Source organism: Montipora capricornis, chromosome 1 (genome assembly GCF_036669925.1).
Source record: "Montipora capricornis isolate CH-2021 chromosome 1, ASM3666992v2, whole genome shotgun sequence".
Lineage (NCBI taxonomy): Eukaryota > Metazoa > Cnidaria > Anthozoa > Scleractinia > Acroporidae > Montipora > Montipora capricornis.
Genome location: NC_090883.1, coordinates 50,776,227 through 50,791,226, shown reverse-complemented (window position 1 = coordinate 50,791,226; position 15,000 = coordinate 50,776,227). Strand labels below are relative to the sequence as shown.

The window sequence follows — 15,000 nt, the reverse complement described above, 5'->3', positions numbered from 1 at the left end:
CTCAGCTGTGTGCGGACTACGGTGACTATTGAGGGTTCTACGAAGCTTTGAAAGCTGTGTATGGCCCCACACACCAAGTCCAGAGTCCCCTGCGCAGCTCCGACGGTCAGGAGCACCTCAAAGACAAGGCCTCCATCTTCATCTTCTAACCCTGGTCTGAACACTTTCAAACACTCCTCAGTGCAAACCGCACTGTCCAGGACTCGGCGATTCTCCGCATTCCACAGCTACCAACCAAAGTGGAACTTGACATACCACCAATCCTCGAGGAAACGTTGAAAGCCATCGACCAACTCAAGTCCCACAAAGCTGCTGGAGTTTACAATATTCCACCAGAGATCTGGAAGCATGGAGGTCCTACACTGGGAACAGAATAAGCTGAGCTTCTGGAAACAGGGCAAGCTCCCTCAAGACCTCTGCGATGCAGTCATGATCACTCTGTACAAGGACACGGGAGAGAAGTCAGACTGCTCAAACTATCAAGGAATTACCCTTTAGTTCATTGCCGGAAAAGTCCTGACCAGGATCCTGCTGAACAGGCTTGTACTAACCATTAAAGGTAAGGTAAAGTCTCTGCTTACGAGCCTAGAAAGCCCATCAGGCCGGCGCTTATCTCCAGTTTTTGTAGCATGAAGCGACTAGGAGTATTTATACTCCCCCCTGGATGGGATGCTAGTCCATCGCAGGGTTACCCCCAGCATTACGCCGGTACCCATTTATACACCTGGGTGGAGAGAGGCACCGTGAGAGTTAAGTGTCTTGCCCAAGAACACAACACAATGTCCTCGGCCAGGCCCCGAACCCAGACAACTCGATCCGGTGTCGAGCACACTAACCATGAGGCCACCGCGCCTCCCACCAACCATTGCTGCAGAAAATCTCCCCGAAAGCCAGTGCGGCTTCAGATCAAACAGAGGCACAACGGACATGGTGTTCATCCTCCGGCAATTACAAGAAAATTGCCGCGAACAAAACAAAGGACTGTACAAAACGTTTGTAGACCTCACCAAGGCCTTTGACACCGTCAGCAGGAAAGGCCTCTGGCTGAACCTCGAGCGCCTTGGCTGTCCCCCCAATTTCCTTGAGATGGTGATTCAGACTCACTGGTGACCTGTCCGAGCCCTTCCTCATCTCCAACAGCCGGACGCAGGTTTGTGTCCTGGCATTCAGCTTCTTCTTCAGTATGATGCTGAAGCAAGCCACTGAAGACTTGAATGACGAGGAGGGGGTGTATGTCAGGTACCATCTGGACGGTAGCCTGTTCAACCTACGGCGGTTTCAAGCCCCGACCAAGACCCAGGAGAGCCTGATCCGGGACCTTCTCTTCGCAGACGATGCTGCTCTGTCACCCACACAGAAAGAGCCCTGCGGCGCATCACGGCTTGCAGACGCTGCCCAGCTTTTCGGCCGCAAGGTCAGCCTCAAGAAGAGGGAGGTTCTCCACCAGCCTGCTCCACCATCCGCCCATCATCACCATCCGCGAAACCGAGCTGAAGTCAGGCTGTACCATCTCATCAGATGCCAGGCTTACTAAAACAAACAGTGCCATTGGTAGACTGTACAAAAGGGTGTGGGATAACCTGAACCTGAAGAACAAAATCAAGATCCTTGTCTACCGAGCCGTTCTCACCTCCCTTCCCTACGGCTCCGAGGCGTGGGTGACCTACCGGGGCCACATCAGACTTCTCGAGCGCTTCCATCAGCGTTGTCATCCACTGGAGCGACTTCGTCACCAGTGTCGAGGTTCTGGAACAGGCCGAGGTCACCAGCATCGAAGCCACTTTCCTGAAATACCAACTTTGCTGGGCCGGCCATGTCTCAAGGACAGAAGACCATCGCCTACCAGAGATCGTCTTGTATGGCGAGCTCTCATCTGGCCACAGAGACAGAGAAGTCCCAAACAAAAGGTTCAAGGACTGCCTAAAGAAGTCCCTCAAGTCCTGCCACATAGACCCCAACCAGTGGACCACTGAGGCTGCAGAGCGCAACGGCTGCCGCCAGACTGTCTACAAGGCTGCCAGTAACTTTGAAACCGCCCGTCGTGAAGCTCTGGAAGAAAAACAACAGAGAAGAAAGACCAGGGCCGCCTCCACTCCATCCAACCCAAACCCCGACCAGACCTTCACTTTTGGGTCAGTGCAACAGAATGTGCCTGTATCAGATCGGCCTCGTCAGCCACGAGCTGGCCTGCAGAAAACGTGGACATTCTTCCTAATCTTCGTTCGCGAGGCCAAGCCAAGAGAGAGAAGGAGAGATAGAGAGACGCAATCTTTGTGCATTTGTTGCCTGTTCCTTCTTTTGTAAGATCCCAATAAAATATTCACCGTTTCGACCAATATAATGAAGTGATACCTTAGTTTAGCTTTATATAATGAACACGTAATCAATATTAGGGATTAGGCCCGGGCTCCCTTCCATATTAAGGAAAATATAAATGCCAAAGGGCCAAAAATATTGTGGGGGCACCGAGCAGACTTTGAGCAGAATTTAGGTGTCCGAGCAGAATTCACCGGTCGGCCATTTTGGAGTCCGTGGGGAATAAAGGCTTTGTCTTTGCATTGTCCTTGCACTTCTAGCTTCACGTAAGCTGAATGAGAGTCTAGGCGTGCAAAACCTTTTGTTTGAACATTGAGTGAGAAGGGTCTATAACTGATTTTCAAGAGCACTGCCGCCGGGCAGAAGAAGCCCTTTTACCAGCAGAATTTATCTAAGCCTAGCGTACATCCAAGACTTCAGGTGACTTGGCGAGAGTGTGTTTTTGTGTGGTCGTGTGTGTAATAGCGACTCTCAGTGTTGCTCAAGTTTCTGGCCTTAGTGGCCTCTTAGAAATACTACAATGTCTTAAAGGCTTCGCTGAGTATGATTCGAATCCGCAAGATGCGAAGTTATGGAGCACGAAGGGTCTTGAAGAAAGCACTCGGAACTATTTAAATTAAAAAAAAAAAAAATAACGAATCACTTTCCAGTTTTGACAAGATATGTTTTGATGGTCCAACGATCGTGTTCAGTTGTGAATTGGTTTGCGTTTGCGATTTGAATTTGTAGAAGCCGTGGCTTACCAGTTCAAAAGTGATGCATCTAAAAGTTTACGTTCAACGTTGAAGTGTTCGAGACATTGAACAATTCTTGTGCGGAACCTAATTGTACACAGTAGAAACTCTAAAAATGGTAAAATCAATTCAGAAGTCTCGATCTCTCTCGTTTGGTCTTGGCATATCAGTTTCTAGTGGGGCGACTTTCAAAGGATCTTGAAAAATAAACATAAAAACAGAACGTAAACAACAATGCAAAACATTTTCATTGGCTTGGCGAACGCGGATGCAAACGTCCTCTCGATGGAACGTTCTGGAAAGTTTCGCTTTGACGTCATTTGCTGCCCATATTAGGAGTTTCCTTGGCGGGAATAAGGAGAAGGTTTGTTTTAATCTTGCTAAACATTGGTCCGTGAAACAAATTGCGAACACTTTTCAAGGTCATACGCACGAAAGTCACACTTTTATCTAAATTTAGAATACAGGTCCCGCCAAATAATGACCAATCAGATTGGGCCTAATGACCGTAACTCTTCTGATTGGTCCGCAACCAAGTAGCGCAACCTCGTTCCCAGGGTCTATTTGTCGGTGACGACAATGGACACCCCGGGAACGAGGTTGCCAAGCAGCCGCACGAGGGATTGCACGTGCTACATGAAAAATCGCGTACGGAACGCAGTGCCGCTACATTTTTTCCTGCAAAATCTAGCAGTAGTCGTTCTAAAAATAGACAACACCGTAAACGGATGAGCCTCATTCCACCGCAGATCGAGACTTATTGGTTACGAACTTCTGATTAAGTACAACTTTTTCACAGAACAATGCGAATAAGTAAGATTGTTTAGATTTTTCTTTCCCGTTACAGTATGACTTCACTATGATGGGAGGAATCTTATTCGTGGCTCTGATTATACTCATTTGCTTTGGATTCTTGATGATCTTCTTTCACAACAGAGTGAGTAAAGAAACATTGGTTATGGTCAGTACACCTGTAGGTCAGCGTGTTTGATGAACTCGTCTGAAGTCATTGCGTGCCTTTTTTGTTTCAGGTGCTGTCCGTTGTCTATGCTTGTCTTGGAGCTTTGATATTCGCCGCGGTAAGTAGGACAGCGCTTGCGTTTCACCGTAGTGTCCAGGGCCCCGTTTCTCAAAAACCCCGATACCTTTCTGGCCTGAAAAGCCATTTGTAAAACTGCAGTCCGCTTAAATGAAAGAAATGCACATATTTTTAAGTGCACGTGATATACGAATGAGAAAAGTGACTGAAATTCTCAACCATTGAACCGGCATGCATCGCAGTGATCATGGGTTCGAATCCCATTGGAACCAGCTGAATTTTTCAGGTGTCAATAAGAGACAATAGGCCAGTTTCGTATTCTAACGGTTGGACTGGATCTAGCATGAAGTGGAGGCTAATGCGGGCAAATTAATTTGCATTTGAAAAGATTTGCCCGCATTAGCCTCCATTCCATGCTAGATCCAGTCCAGCCGTGAGAATTCGAAAATGGTCTATTGCTTAAGTTGTCCAGAGAATTGCGACCATCACTTCTCTCATTTGTAATCCGCTTGTTTTAAAATGCTGGTCTTTCAGTTATGTTTTTTATGATCGCTAAAAGTAAAATGATTGTGAAAAAATGGTAACTTAAAACCTCTCACTTTTTAAGATACAGAGGGAATTGTGACACCCGGAAAGTTTCGTGACTTTCGAGAAACGGGCGCCAGGGGTCGATTCCCGTACTCCACGTTTTATGTGGGTCGAGTTTGTAGGCTCTCCGCTGGGATCTTAGGCGCTTTTTCACCACGCGTGTGTTCCTCGCGCGTGCTCCTTGCGCGCGCTTTAGACACCTCTAACCCTAGTAGGTAACGAGGCGCGTAACACCGAGTTTGGGCATTACCAATCTCCTATGTAACAAGTGCGAATGGAATAATTGTTTTGGTAAATTCTGAAGGTTTGGATACTTGGAAGCTTCGCTTCCTGCCCAAGTCTTGGGAGCATGCCTGACGCAAGGGTGACGGCACTCGCCTCCCACGTGGCCCGGTTGTGATTCCCAGACTCGACGTAACAAGTGGGTTGAATTGGTTGGTTCTCTACTCTGCTCCGAGAAGTTTTTCTTCGGGTGGTCCTGTTTTCCCCTCTTCACAAAAACCAATTTTTGATTTGATTTGAGTTAATTCGCTTTGATTTTAATGCGATCGAAACTAATTGAAATGAACAATTGAAAAACTCGTAATTGGGAAACTGATCACAATAGGCCATTTTCGAAATATCAAATACTCAACTGGGTACGATCAAACAATAGAAACACGTTGGAATGAATGTGAACTAGATATTTACATTTCATCCACTTTCCTTTGTCTTTGTCCTCTAAACCTCTCTTTCAAGCTGAATGTTCATGTATCGAAAAAGGCCTATTAGACTATACGGGACAAGAAGTGTTGGTATGGATGCACTGGTTTCTTTGTTAAAGATGAATGGAGCGTTGACTGTCTTGCTTTTCTTGTGTTCTTCATTTCAGTACCTTGTGTATGACACTCAAATCATGATGGGAGGAGGCAAAATGTATTCGATTTCGCCAGAGGAGTACATCTTTGCCGCGCTGAACCTGTACCTGGACATCGTCAACCTGTTTCTTTACATTCTACAGATCATCGCAGCAGCTCGAGGGGATTAAGGTCCTATTTTAGGCGAAACAGGCTCTTAGGAAGCCGGCAACCTTCAGCTAAATCCATAAACCATGGGGGTGAAAAGTGGAATTATGGAATTGCAAAGTTACTACATGTAGATGTAGATGACCAATGTAGATGACCAAGTTGGTTGAATGTGTTTAACCTGTGTGATGATGCTTTCTTTGAAAATGCGAAGAGTTAGCTTTAGTTCGTTTTAATCTATTTAAGTGCCACAGACAAATGTTTGAACAAAATCGAGGCATCATTGTCACGTCATTTACTCAAATAATCTTTATCTAGTTAAGGCGAACTTAAATTTGCCGTGTCCGTTTTAATTGGACGTGAACGAGACAAATAGTTTCGGATACCGAACGTTGATGAATTTTCTTCTTGAATACTGTGCATTTCGTGTCGATTACGCAGAGCTTGGGGCGTAACCTCAGAATACCGTGACGTCATGGCGGCCATGTTGGTGTCCCCAACTAATCCTCCGGAAATTGAGCTATATTATCATGCAAACGTTTCCTTTTGTTTCAGTGGAAAAGCAGGGTTACTGATCGCGTGAGTGAAAACACTCTATTGTGTTCCTGTAGTGGTATTCTTTGAAGAACGAGGCATTCAAATGCAAATAAGTGGCCGGGTACTATACAGTTTAGGTGAAACGTAAACTCGAAGACGTACTTTCAAAGTGGTGCTTCAAACATCCTTTTTGTGTTGGAATTCATTCAAGCACAACTGATGATTAAAGATGGCGTTCAACAAACAGCAACACTGATACGGAAACCTTAAAACATATTCACTAGGGCGAGAAAAGTGACTGGGGATTTAAAAACAACAAAATAGAACAGACAAATTAACGTCTTATCACATAATTACGGACACATTGCCGTTAGGCGCCTTTATATTGAACAAGTTAACACATAACTCTTGTATATGCGTCCACTTTTGATTGACAAATCATTCGCATGTGCTTAAGGCACCACGGCTTTAATAGTACGTCTTCTAGTTTAAACTGTTGCTACGATGAAAAAAATCAGTTCTCGTTTTTTTTTCACATTTCGAAAGTACTTGCGTTGAATGCTCAACAGGCGAAATTCTTTGTGATAATTTCAAGAGGAAGACTTTTTTTCATTGAAAAAATGGGCCGCCATAACTTGGTGCGGTTCCGACTCATAAGCATTCAGCGATCTGGATCGAGGAGAAAGTGACGTCATTTACTCACTACCTTAAAAACGAAGTGTGTGAATGCGGCTTAATTAATATGCAGCTCGAGAGTAGCCGGCTTTCAGATTGTCAAATAGGCCTTTTTGGATATATTAAAATTCGACTTGAAAGAGAGGTTTAGAGGATAAAGACAAAGGAAAGTGGATGATATGCAAATACGTGGCCTATTCGTGTTTTGCATGCTAATTAAGGACGGTGTCTACTAATTCAAAGGTTTTTTTTTCGCGGGTTCCTGAATATGCGGGAAAAGCAGATCTTAACAAGTGTTATTGAAATCCAAAAAGAAAATTGGGGGTAACCACGCATTTTTCGAAGATAATATAATCAACAATATTTGATAAGCAATGTATGGCGTTCTTTGCCAAATTGAAGCTTAATTATCTCTGAAAAATGCATGGTTACCCCCAATTTTCTTTTTGGATACCAAGAGCACTTGCTAAGTTCTGCTCTCTCCGCGTAGTTTTGAACCGCGCAAAAATATCCCTGTATTAGTAAGCACCGCTGATAGGAAATCCGAGTAGTTCGAGATGCGCAGGACGTATGCGCAATAACAATAGTAGGCGCCGTCCTTATGCCGTATTCTCAGCACCTCTTTTATCCCGCCCCTCCCCCCCCCCCCCCCAAAAAAAAATAAATAAAAAAAATTGCATGGGCATTGTTTTCGATGCCCCTTGGAACGTCTTCATGTCCGAGGAGAAATTGCAAACGACGATTATGCAAACATTTGGGGGATAAAAGTGGTGCATTGTGGAGTTTGAGAAAGTAGAGAATTCACACACTGCATTTTTAAGCCAGTAAGTAAATGACGTCACTTTCTCCTCGATCCAGCTCTCCGAGGACTTATCTGTCAGAGCCACACCAAGTAATGGTGAACCGTTAATTTATAATTTATTTACCTGCCATCGTCCAAGACCACCCTCCCTTTTGGGTAGAATAACCTGACACTTCTCAAACATTCAGTCACCTACCAATCACGGAATTTATACCGCATGACACGAGGAGTTTGGATACCCAATGAAGTTAAGTGTACGATTCTCCAGTCAGTGGTATATGCCACTTGGTTAAAATGTGCCGTTTCCTTATTCAAAAATGCATTTTTTCGTAGAGAAATCACATCTACGACTCGTCTACTTTACTGAGTTTTCGCGTTCAAAGTAAGCCTCGTTGATGAAGTAAGGGGCATATTTCATAAGTCGAACCTATTTGTAACTACGCTGTGAATTTGACAACACTAGAAATATTCGCAGCTTATAGTTGTATATTTTCATTGTGACACTTTCAAGTTAAAAAAGCTTTTGTTTCAGCTGGAAGGTTTTTAGCTGAGGATGCTTAGATGGAGAGCTTTGAGTTTAAGTGTCAAAGTTAAGGTGGCTCTGGCCGTTTATGAAAGCACGAATTGAATGGGGACATTACCAAATTGAACGTGAAAGGGCTTGTAAAATTGTGTGTTGATAAACGTCGGGTAATATTCACTGAGAAAAATGATTGGGTAATATGTTGGTTGATGCAGAAATTGAACTCTGTGAAATGATTCAATTGGTGACCTGCAGCGTTCGATCTCAGGTATCAGCTTTCAGTAATTACTTCGTTAAATACGCTTCGCTTGAAGACAGGCGGTAAGCCCAAGCTCGGCAAAGGGACTCCCTTCGCCCTTTGCGATTTCATTCATGCATTAGTAATGACAATAACAACAACAATATATACTCATCACAAATAATTGAAGTCAATTGAATAATCTAAGATGGCGATTAGTGTGAGCAAAACGAAGACTGAACTCATAAGAGACCACCGTTTCCTTTGCGGTATAATTTAGATGAAGTAAACAGATTTCTAAGAGAAAATGTTAGTGAAGATGGTGTTAAATAAAAGTTATACGTTCCGATCAGTGACAGACTCGAACACTCTCCTTTTCCTTTACGCTTCCATGCGTGGCGATAAAAAGAGTGAGGGATTTACTCCAAAACAAGAAAAATAGCTTACAAATTATAATGTATAGACTGCGTATTGGGGCGTTTGTTGTGACACAGTTGCCTACAGTGCTTTGATTGGGCCCACGGTTGATTCATCGAGTGTTTTCACGGGAACGCAAAGGCCCAACAAATTGAACTGCTCCCAACTGAGTGGCTCCATAGCTTAGTTATTTGTTCGAAGAACAAAGTATAGGAGTCGACTCCATTTTTGGACTATGTAATTTTTTTTTTCGGGCCGTGCTCTGACTGCGCATGCGTAAGATTTTACTGTCTCGTAGAAGGAAGTCACCCAGTGTGATTCGAACTCCTTATCTCTTCCTTCAGAGGCAACCGCGATGACTACTAAACCACGGAAGACTGCCAGACAGCCTGGTGTGGGAATTGTGTGCGTGACCGGAAACGAGTTGTTACACGCAATGCAATATCTGGTTGTCATGTGACTCTCCCAGTACGACATCGCAGAAGTCATGGGTTCGAATCCCGTATAAGGCACCTGAATTTGTGTAGAAGATACAATTGTTTACATTGTCCAGTTTAGTGCGAGGAACACTTCTTCCTTTCATTAGCCCTTACTATACTACCACTACCACTACCACTACCACTACCATTACCAGAACTTTATTTTCACACGTTAATGTTCTTAAAGCTGAATGACTTGTGGTATCGTGCACAAGTAAATTGAAGTCAAATTAATACATTTCAAATTAAATTATTGGTTTTTGCTGAGAGGGGAAAATGGGAAGACCGGAGAAAAACCTCTCATAACAGAGTAGAGAACCAACAACAAACAACCCACATATGACACGGGATCTGGGAATCGAACCCGGGCCACATTGGTGGGAGGCGAGTGCTCTCACCACTGCGCCATCCCCTGTAGGCAAATTAAGTCGTGTACGAAGTTATATTTTTTGTAGGCAAAGTCTTGAAATCAATAAAGTTGTTATTCAATTTGTTTTAACCCATTGACGCCCAGGGGTTCCCCATTGACGAGTAAAATCGTCTGGCGTTAGACAGAGTAAAATACTAAGTCTGGCCGGTTTCGGCCGGTTTAGACTGAATTAAAATGCCGAAACATCACAGCACAGGAAGATAAGGTGTTTCGGTATTCACAGCGAAAGATACCAGTCGTCACACAGTTTTTACGGGCTCTGTGAATCGAATGGGAGAATTAAAGAGACAAGAATACCAACTCTACATTTTCAGTTGAACATGTGTTAATTTTAATATGAGAATTGAGCTGTAAGTACTGATACACATTTGATGTGCCGTGAGTTACACTTGAACATGCGCTTTACATGCTTTAGACAATATTTACATGAATAAAAACACCTTAACGTAAAATACGTAAACACAAACAGCTCGGGAAAAAGGCTGCATGTCATGATTGACCGCTGATCGTTTGGCTCATTCGGTTGAACACTAGGCTACCGTGCCGGTATTCAACCGATTGGGGAAGTCGTGGGTTCAGTTCTAGCTTATGCCTGGAAATGTAAGTAATTAGAATAGACGTATTTCAATAAGCGTCACGAAGTGTCCTCTTTCCCTTCTCCCCAACTTCAACATCACACGCTGTTTGGAATACAGTAAAGTAAGAGAAACAGCTGCATTTGCCCCAACTTAAAAGTAACACTTACCTATTCGTTTGAAATAGGTAGACAGTGCTTAAACTTGAAGGAACCTTTCGGGTTGGATATTGGGCTTGCACGTGATTACTTGTATCTCTGGACATAAGTGATTCTATCCTTACCAACATCATTTGTCATCTGAAGGGGAAGTGCTGCCTTCGAATTTACGTCTTCAAATAGTTAGAGTTCAGGTTTTCTCTTGCAGGCCTAATAGTGGTAGGCCCCGCTCAAAAATCCGGTTGGACATTAAAAAACCCACACCCTATGGCGAACAGCAGGACACGGACTTCCTGGTGTTGCAGTCGGGTCTTGTGAATGGTGCTCTGTGAAATGGACCTTTTCTCTGTTGTGTGACAATTACGCTGGCCGGTTGAATAATATGTGTTTGGAGTGAAAACTCTCGTGCTGCATGATAGTATTGAGTATTGTCACAACCAACTCGTTTGGTGAATTATAAGCCGAATCAAGACTTGCAACTTTTTTTGGAAACCGTTGGCTTTTAGAGTAAAGCTCCGGCCAACAGAGAAACCAGGATCCGTAGATATGTGGAGGGGGAACCTCGCGAGTACAGCAGGTTGACATGAATTTTTGAGTGTTAGAAATGTTTGATAAAAGTGCATAGCGAGCGAGTGAGTGAATTCTCATTACCTCATAAATTATTTTAATTTTAGTAATTGACGTCATCGACAATCCCAGAGATATTGAAGTCCCGGATGTAATTTCAAGTGAACCAGTGTTGTCTTGTGTAAATTTCGGAGTCGACTAGCCATAATCCGCTCCCAAAAAAAGACTATTAGTTTCTGCTCATTGATAGCATGTAGCAAATTAGTAATGTGATTTAGCCAGCGTAGTGAAGTCTCCTTTTTTTTCTACCTTTTCCCCTCTTATCACAACCTATTCCTTTCACCCTTAGTTCGCATATATTATCTCTGCTGATTACAATGACACCTTCCAAATTTATAATTTGAATAAGTATTTGTTCTTTCGTGTTCGCGGACATCAAATTAATGCTTTACATGTGGTTACTAAAATAAGTGTAGGATTCGATCTGTTAAATTAGGTCGTTTACTTCAGACAAATTGGGATGAAGTTACTGTTCGTGCATCGCATCTCGTTTCTTCTTCAGTCCATACCCACGCGGTCTACTGTACCTCGAGAACGGCATCTGGGCTGGCTGTGGAATCTGTACCCGGGGAACTTGGAAGTTTCTAGCAGCGTAAGAATAGTAATTCTTCATGTAAGCCAATTGAGGCCTTTGAGCTACTAAGGACCTCTTCACGGACCCTGGGCCACAGCACCTGTGTGGGCACTCAAGAGCACACACATCAGCACAAATCTCGGGACATGCAGGGGCCTCCGGGATGTCGCTTATTTTAGGCCTCTGTGCGAAGTCTCTTATCGGTGGGTGAGGTCCACAACAACGCCTTGGACAAACTTGCTCACAACTTCGGAAGCAGACTCGAGGGCAGCCTTCAACCATGTCTTTGAAGCGTTTGCAGCAAACAGGCTTTGGGCAGCTCTGTTGGCACGTTTGAGGCTTGGAGCATACTGGTGCCATGCATGAAACTGGTTTTGGCACCACGACTTTAGGAGTTGGTTTGGCTGTGAAATAAAAACAGCGGCGTGTGATCTTTTCAAGAGAACATGACAATTATAAATGCTCTTGTAAATGTATTTGATTGTCTACTTTTAATTTGACCGCCCCATCCAGTGGCTTGTCATGGCCGGCCAAGAAAATAACTGATACCTATTGACAAAGAAAATCTCTGGAAATCACAAATCAACGGGCGTGGACCAGTTGACTATTCACTAGGGCAGCCAGATATTAAAATACATCCTCAAACACAAAGGTCATACACTGAACACACTTGTCTCCTTTCTCCGTTCGATTCCTCAAAGGAAACATCACGATCTCTAAACTCATCGTTTGAGAGGAAAAAGCGGACAGCGTTGAGTTTTCGGAGCAGTACGTACGTGAATTAGCTTCCGTTCTGGTTAAGTATTACAATGATTATGAATAGAATTATGGGAAGAACCCAACGTCCGGCAATGATCAGGACGGGACGTAAGCCCAGGACCTCGGGATCTCAAGCGCGGCGCCTTCTTCCTCCCGGGGCAATTGTCCGAAAATAACGATAGCGATTGGAGGTTTTCTGAGTGATATTCTTTGTTTTTTTTTTCTTCTGGTACATGAATAAACTGCAATTCGTGTTCAGTCTTAGAGGAAAATGTTCAACCTTTTGCGTCAGTGCAAGGAAGTCGTGATGTTGTCATATGCGAGACGTAAAGTACTTACTAGAGCTGCAATAGACCTTTTTCGCTTGTACATTTTGTTTTCCCAATACAGACCATGTGATAATACTCAGGAGGTTTTGTCTTTTGTTTTGTTCATTAAAATGAGGGCATGCAAGCGTGAATATGTCTGCATGCACTCTTTTTAATGAACAAAACAAAGATCATATTGTATTGGGGAAACAAAATGTACAAGTGAAAAAGGTCTATTATCTTAGAAATGCGTCAAATCTGTTATGCCATCATAGACGCCATTATGGTTTCACTATCTGTGCGCATGTGGGAATATGATATCCCATGTTTCTTACCAGTGGCAACTGGGGTTGTAACAGCTGTCGTTGGGGCCGTTGAAGTTGGCGTTGTGGCAGGAGTTTGTGTCGTCGATGAACAGCAAGTCTGGTTGAACAAAGCCAGCCAAATATTTGTAAGTCAATTTTATCCGTGACTTCACTAAAGAGAGCATTTTATTGTAAATCATTTTTGGCAAATTAAAATGGCAGTACCTATTCAGCACTAGCAGCATTTCTCTATGCGCCTTTCAGCTCTCAAAGTTTAGAGACAACTTGAAATGGGTTTATGAGTCAAGAGAAAGTGCATCATTTTACGTGGCACTTACATCAATGGAGAATTCGCTTCGACGTCTTCTCCCACCGAACGAGAATCATAATTAGACGCTTTATAGATTTTTTTTTCCCAGGCGAATTAATCGTTTCTGGCATATTGAAAGAGCACAAATGAGGCGGATACAATCCCTCATTGTATTACATGACTTTACATGATTGCGATCCAAAATACAATTGACTACTTTCACCAACACCTGATTCAAATTGTATCCTAGGGTCCTTTCTATTATTAAATCCAAGCTACTTACTCTTGGCGCGGCGTTGTACCACGTTCTATTGAGCTGGATTCAAGCAAATGTTCACTAAAAATTAACTGTCTTATGGGTTAATGGAAAGGCTGGTGAAGAAATACAAGAGATCATTGAGCAACTTGTTTGGGTTTCATTAATTTATGTGCAAATTAGAAAGCTACCGTTCCATTCTCACCTGAGGACACTGAATAGCGCATGTTTGCCCACAGTTGGAAGGACAGGAAGAGGACGTTGAACCGGCTCCTGTTGCTGGAGTTGAGATCGTTGGTTTGACCACTTGCATACTTGTCACCTTAGCACTGCAGCAATCCTGGGGACAGACGGTTAAACAGAACTTGATGCAAATCGGGGAGCACGCCTTCTTCGGTTTTGTCGCAACTGCTGTAGATGCCGTTGCTGGAGTGGCAGTGCCTGGACTGGAAGTCAAGCAGGGGTCGTTGGGATAACTAGGGTATCCGCATAGGCTCTGGGTGGAGGTTCCCATGGCCATGTAGTTTGGTGCTTGAGGTGGAGGGGGGTAAGGTGCAGGGAAAGGAGCAGGATTAGACAAGGGCATACAGCACTGAGGAGCACAAGACGGGTTACAGGCGGGATTTGGTTTAGGTGCAACAGGTCTAGGAGGAGTAGGCACTGGTTTAGGAGGAATTATAGGTGGAGAAGGCTGAGGTACTGGAGCTGGAGGAGACGTGCAACACGTAGGAGCGCAAGATGGTTGGCAGATCTGCATCTGTGGAAATGCCATTGGCATGGGAGAAGGGGCAGGTGGTGGGGCAGCCATTACAATCGGCGGGGGTGGTGGGGGAGGGGGAGGGGGAGGGGGAGGGGGAGGGGGAGGGGGAGGTTGTGGGGGTGGAATGTACATGGGAGGCGGGGGTGGGACAGGGGCCATGGGACTCATCCCTGGAAGGCAGCATCTATGTTGTATGCAAATCGGTGTGCATTTCTTCCAGCACTGTGATAGACATGCTCCTCCAGTTGCAGACATGGGTGGTACTCCAGCTTGGGGCGTGCTGTATTGCTGCAGATAGGGTTGATAGCCCGGGGCCTGCTGGTATGCCATCTGAGGCATTTGAGGATACGCTGGTCGGGCTGCCACTGGGGGTCGTTGAAAATAAGAAGGGCGCTTAGGTGGCGTGGTCGCCGGTTTGTCGTGGTGTTTCTTGACGTCCAGTTTGTGGGAGGCTTTGTCACTCTTGGCAGCTTGTTTTTCGGGTAGATCAACTGAGACGAGAAATTTCAGAATAACACTCATAAGCAAGCCTTAATTCTTGCTTAAATAACAACAGACCGAGACATTTAGATGGGCCAAATACAAA

The 15,000-nt window shown here is 44.3% G+C and overlaps 2 protein-coding genes across 3 annotated transcripts in view; one reads left to right on the top strand and one right to left on the bottom strand.

Annotated features, from left to right (window-relative positions):
• LOC138047573 (protein lifeguard 1-like) overlaps positions 1–8,808 on the top strand; it is a 22,316-nt gene extending 13,508 nt beyond the window's left edge. Inside the window, exons 10-12 of the mRNA XM_068894485.1 lie at positions 3,898–3,987; positions 4,082–4,129; positions 5,549–8,808. Coding sequence (XP_068750586.1) covers positions 3,898–3,987; positions 4,082–4,129; positions 5,549–5,704 — 294 coding nt within the window. The 3' untranslated portion in view covers positions 5,705–8,808. The remainder of the gene's footprint in view (positions 1–3,897; positions 3,988–4,081; positions 4,130–5,548) is intronic.
• Positions 8,809–10,089: 1,281 nt separating this feature from the next.
• The window catches only part of LOC138047562 (uncharacterized), a 9,300-nt gene continuing 4,389 nt past the window's right edge, over positions 10,090–15,000 (bottom strand). For both annotated transcript variants that reach the window (XM_068894473.1, XM_068894467.1), the window contains exons 4-6: positions 13,860–14,905; positions 13,119–13,206; positions 10,090–12,120 (exon numbers count right to left, since the gene is read on the bottom strand). In XM_068894473.1, coding sequence (XP_068750574.1) covers positions 11,609–12,120; positions 13,119–13,206; positions 13,860–14,905 — 1,646 coding nt within the window. In that variant the 3' untranslated portion in view covers positions 10,090–11,608. The remainder of the gene's footprint in view (positions 12,121–13,118; positions 13,207–13,859; positions 14,906–15,000) is intronic.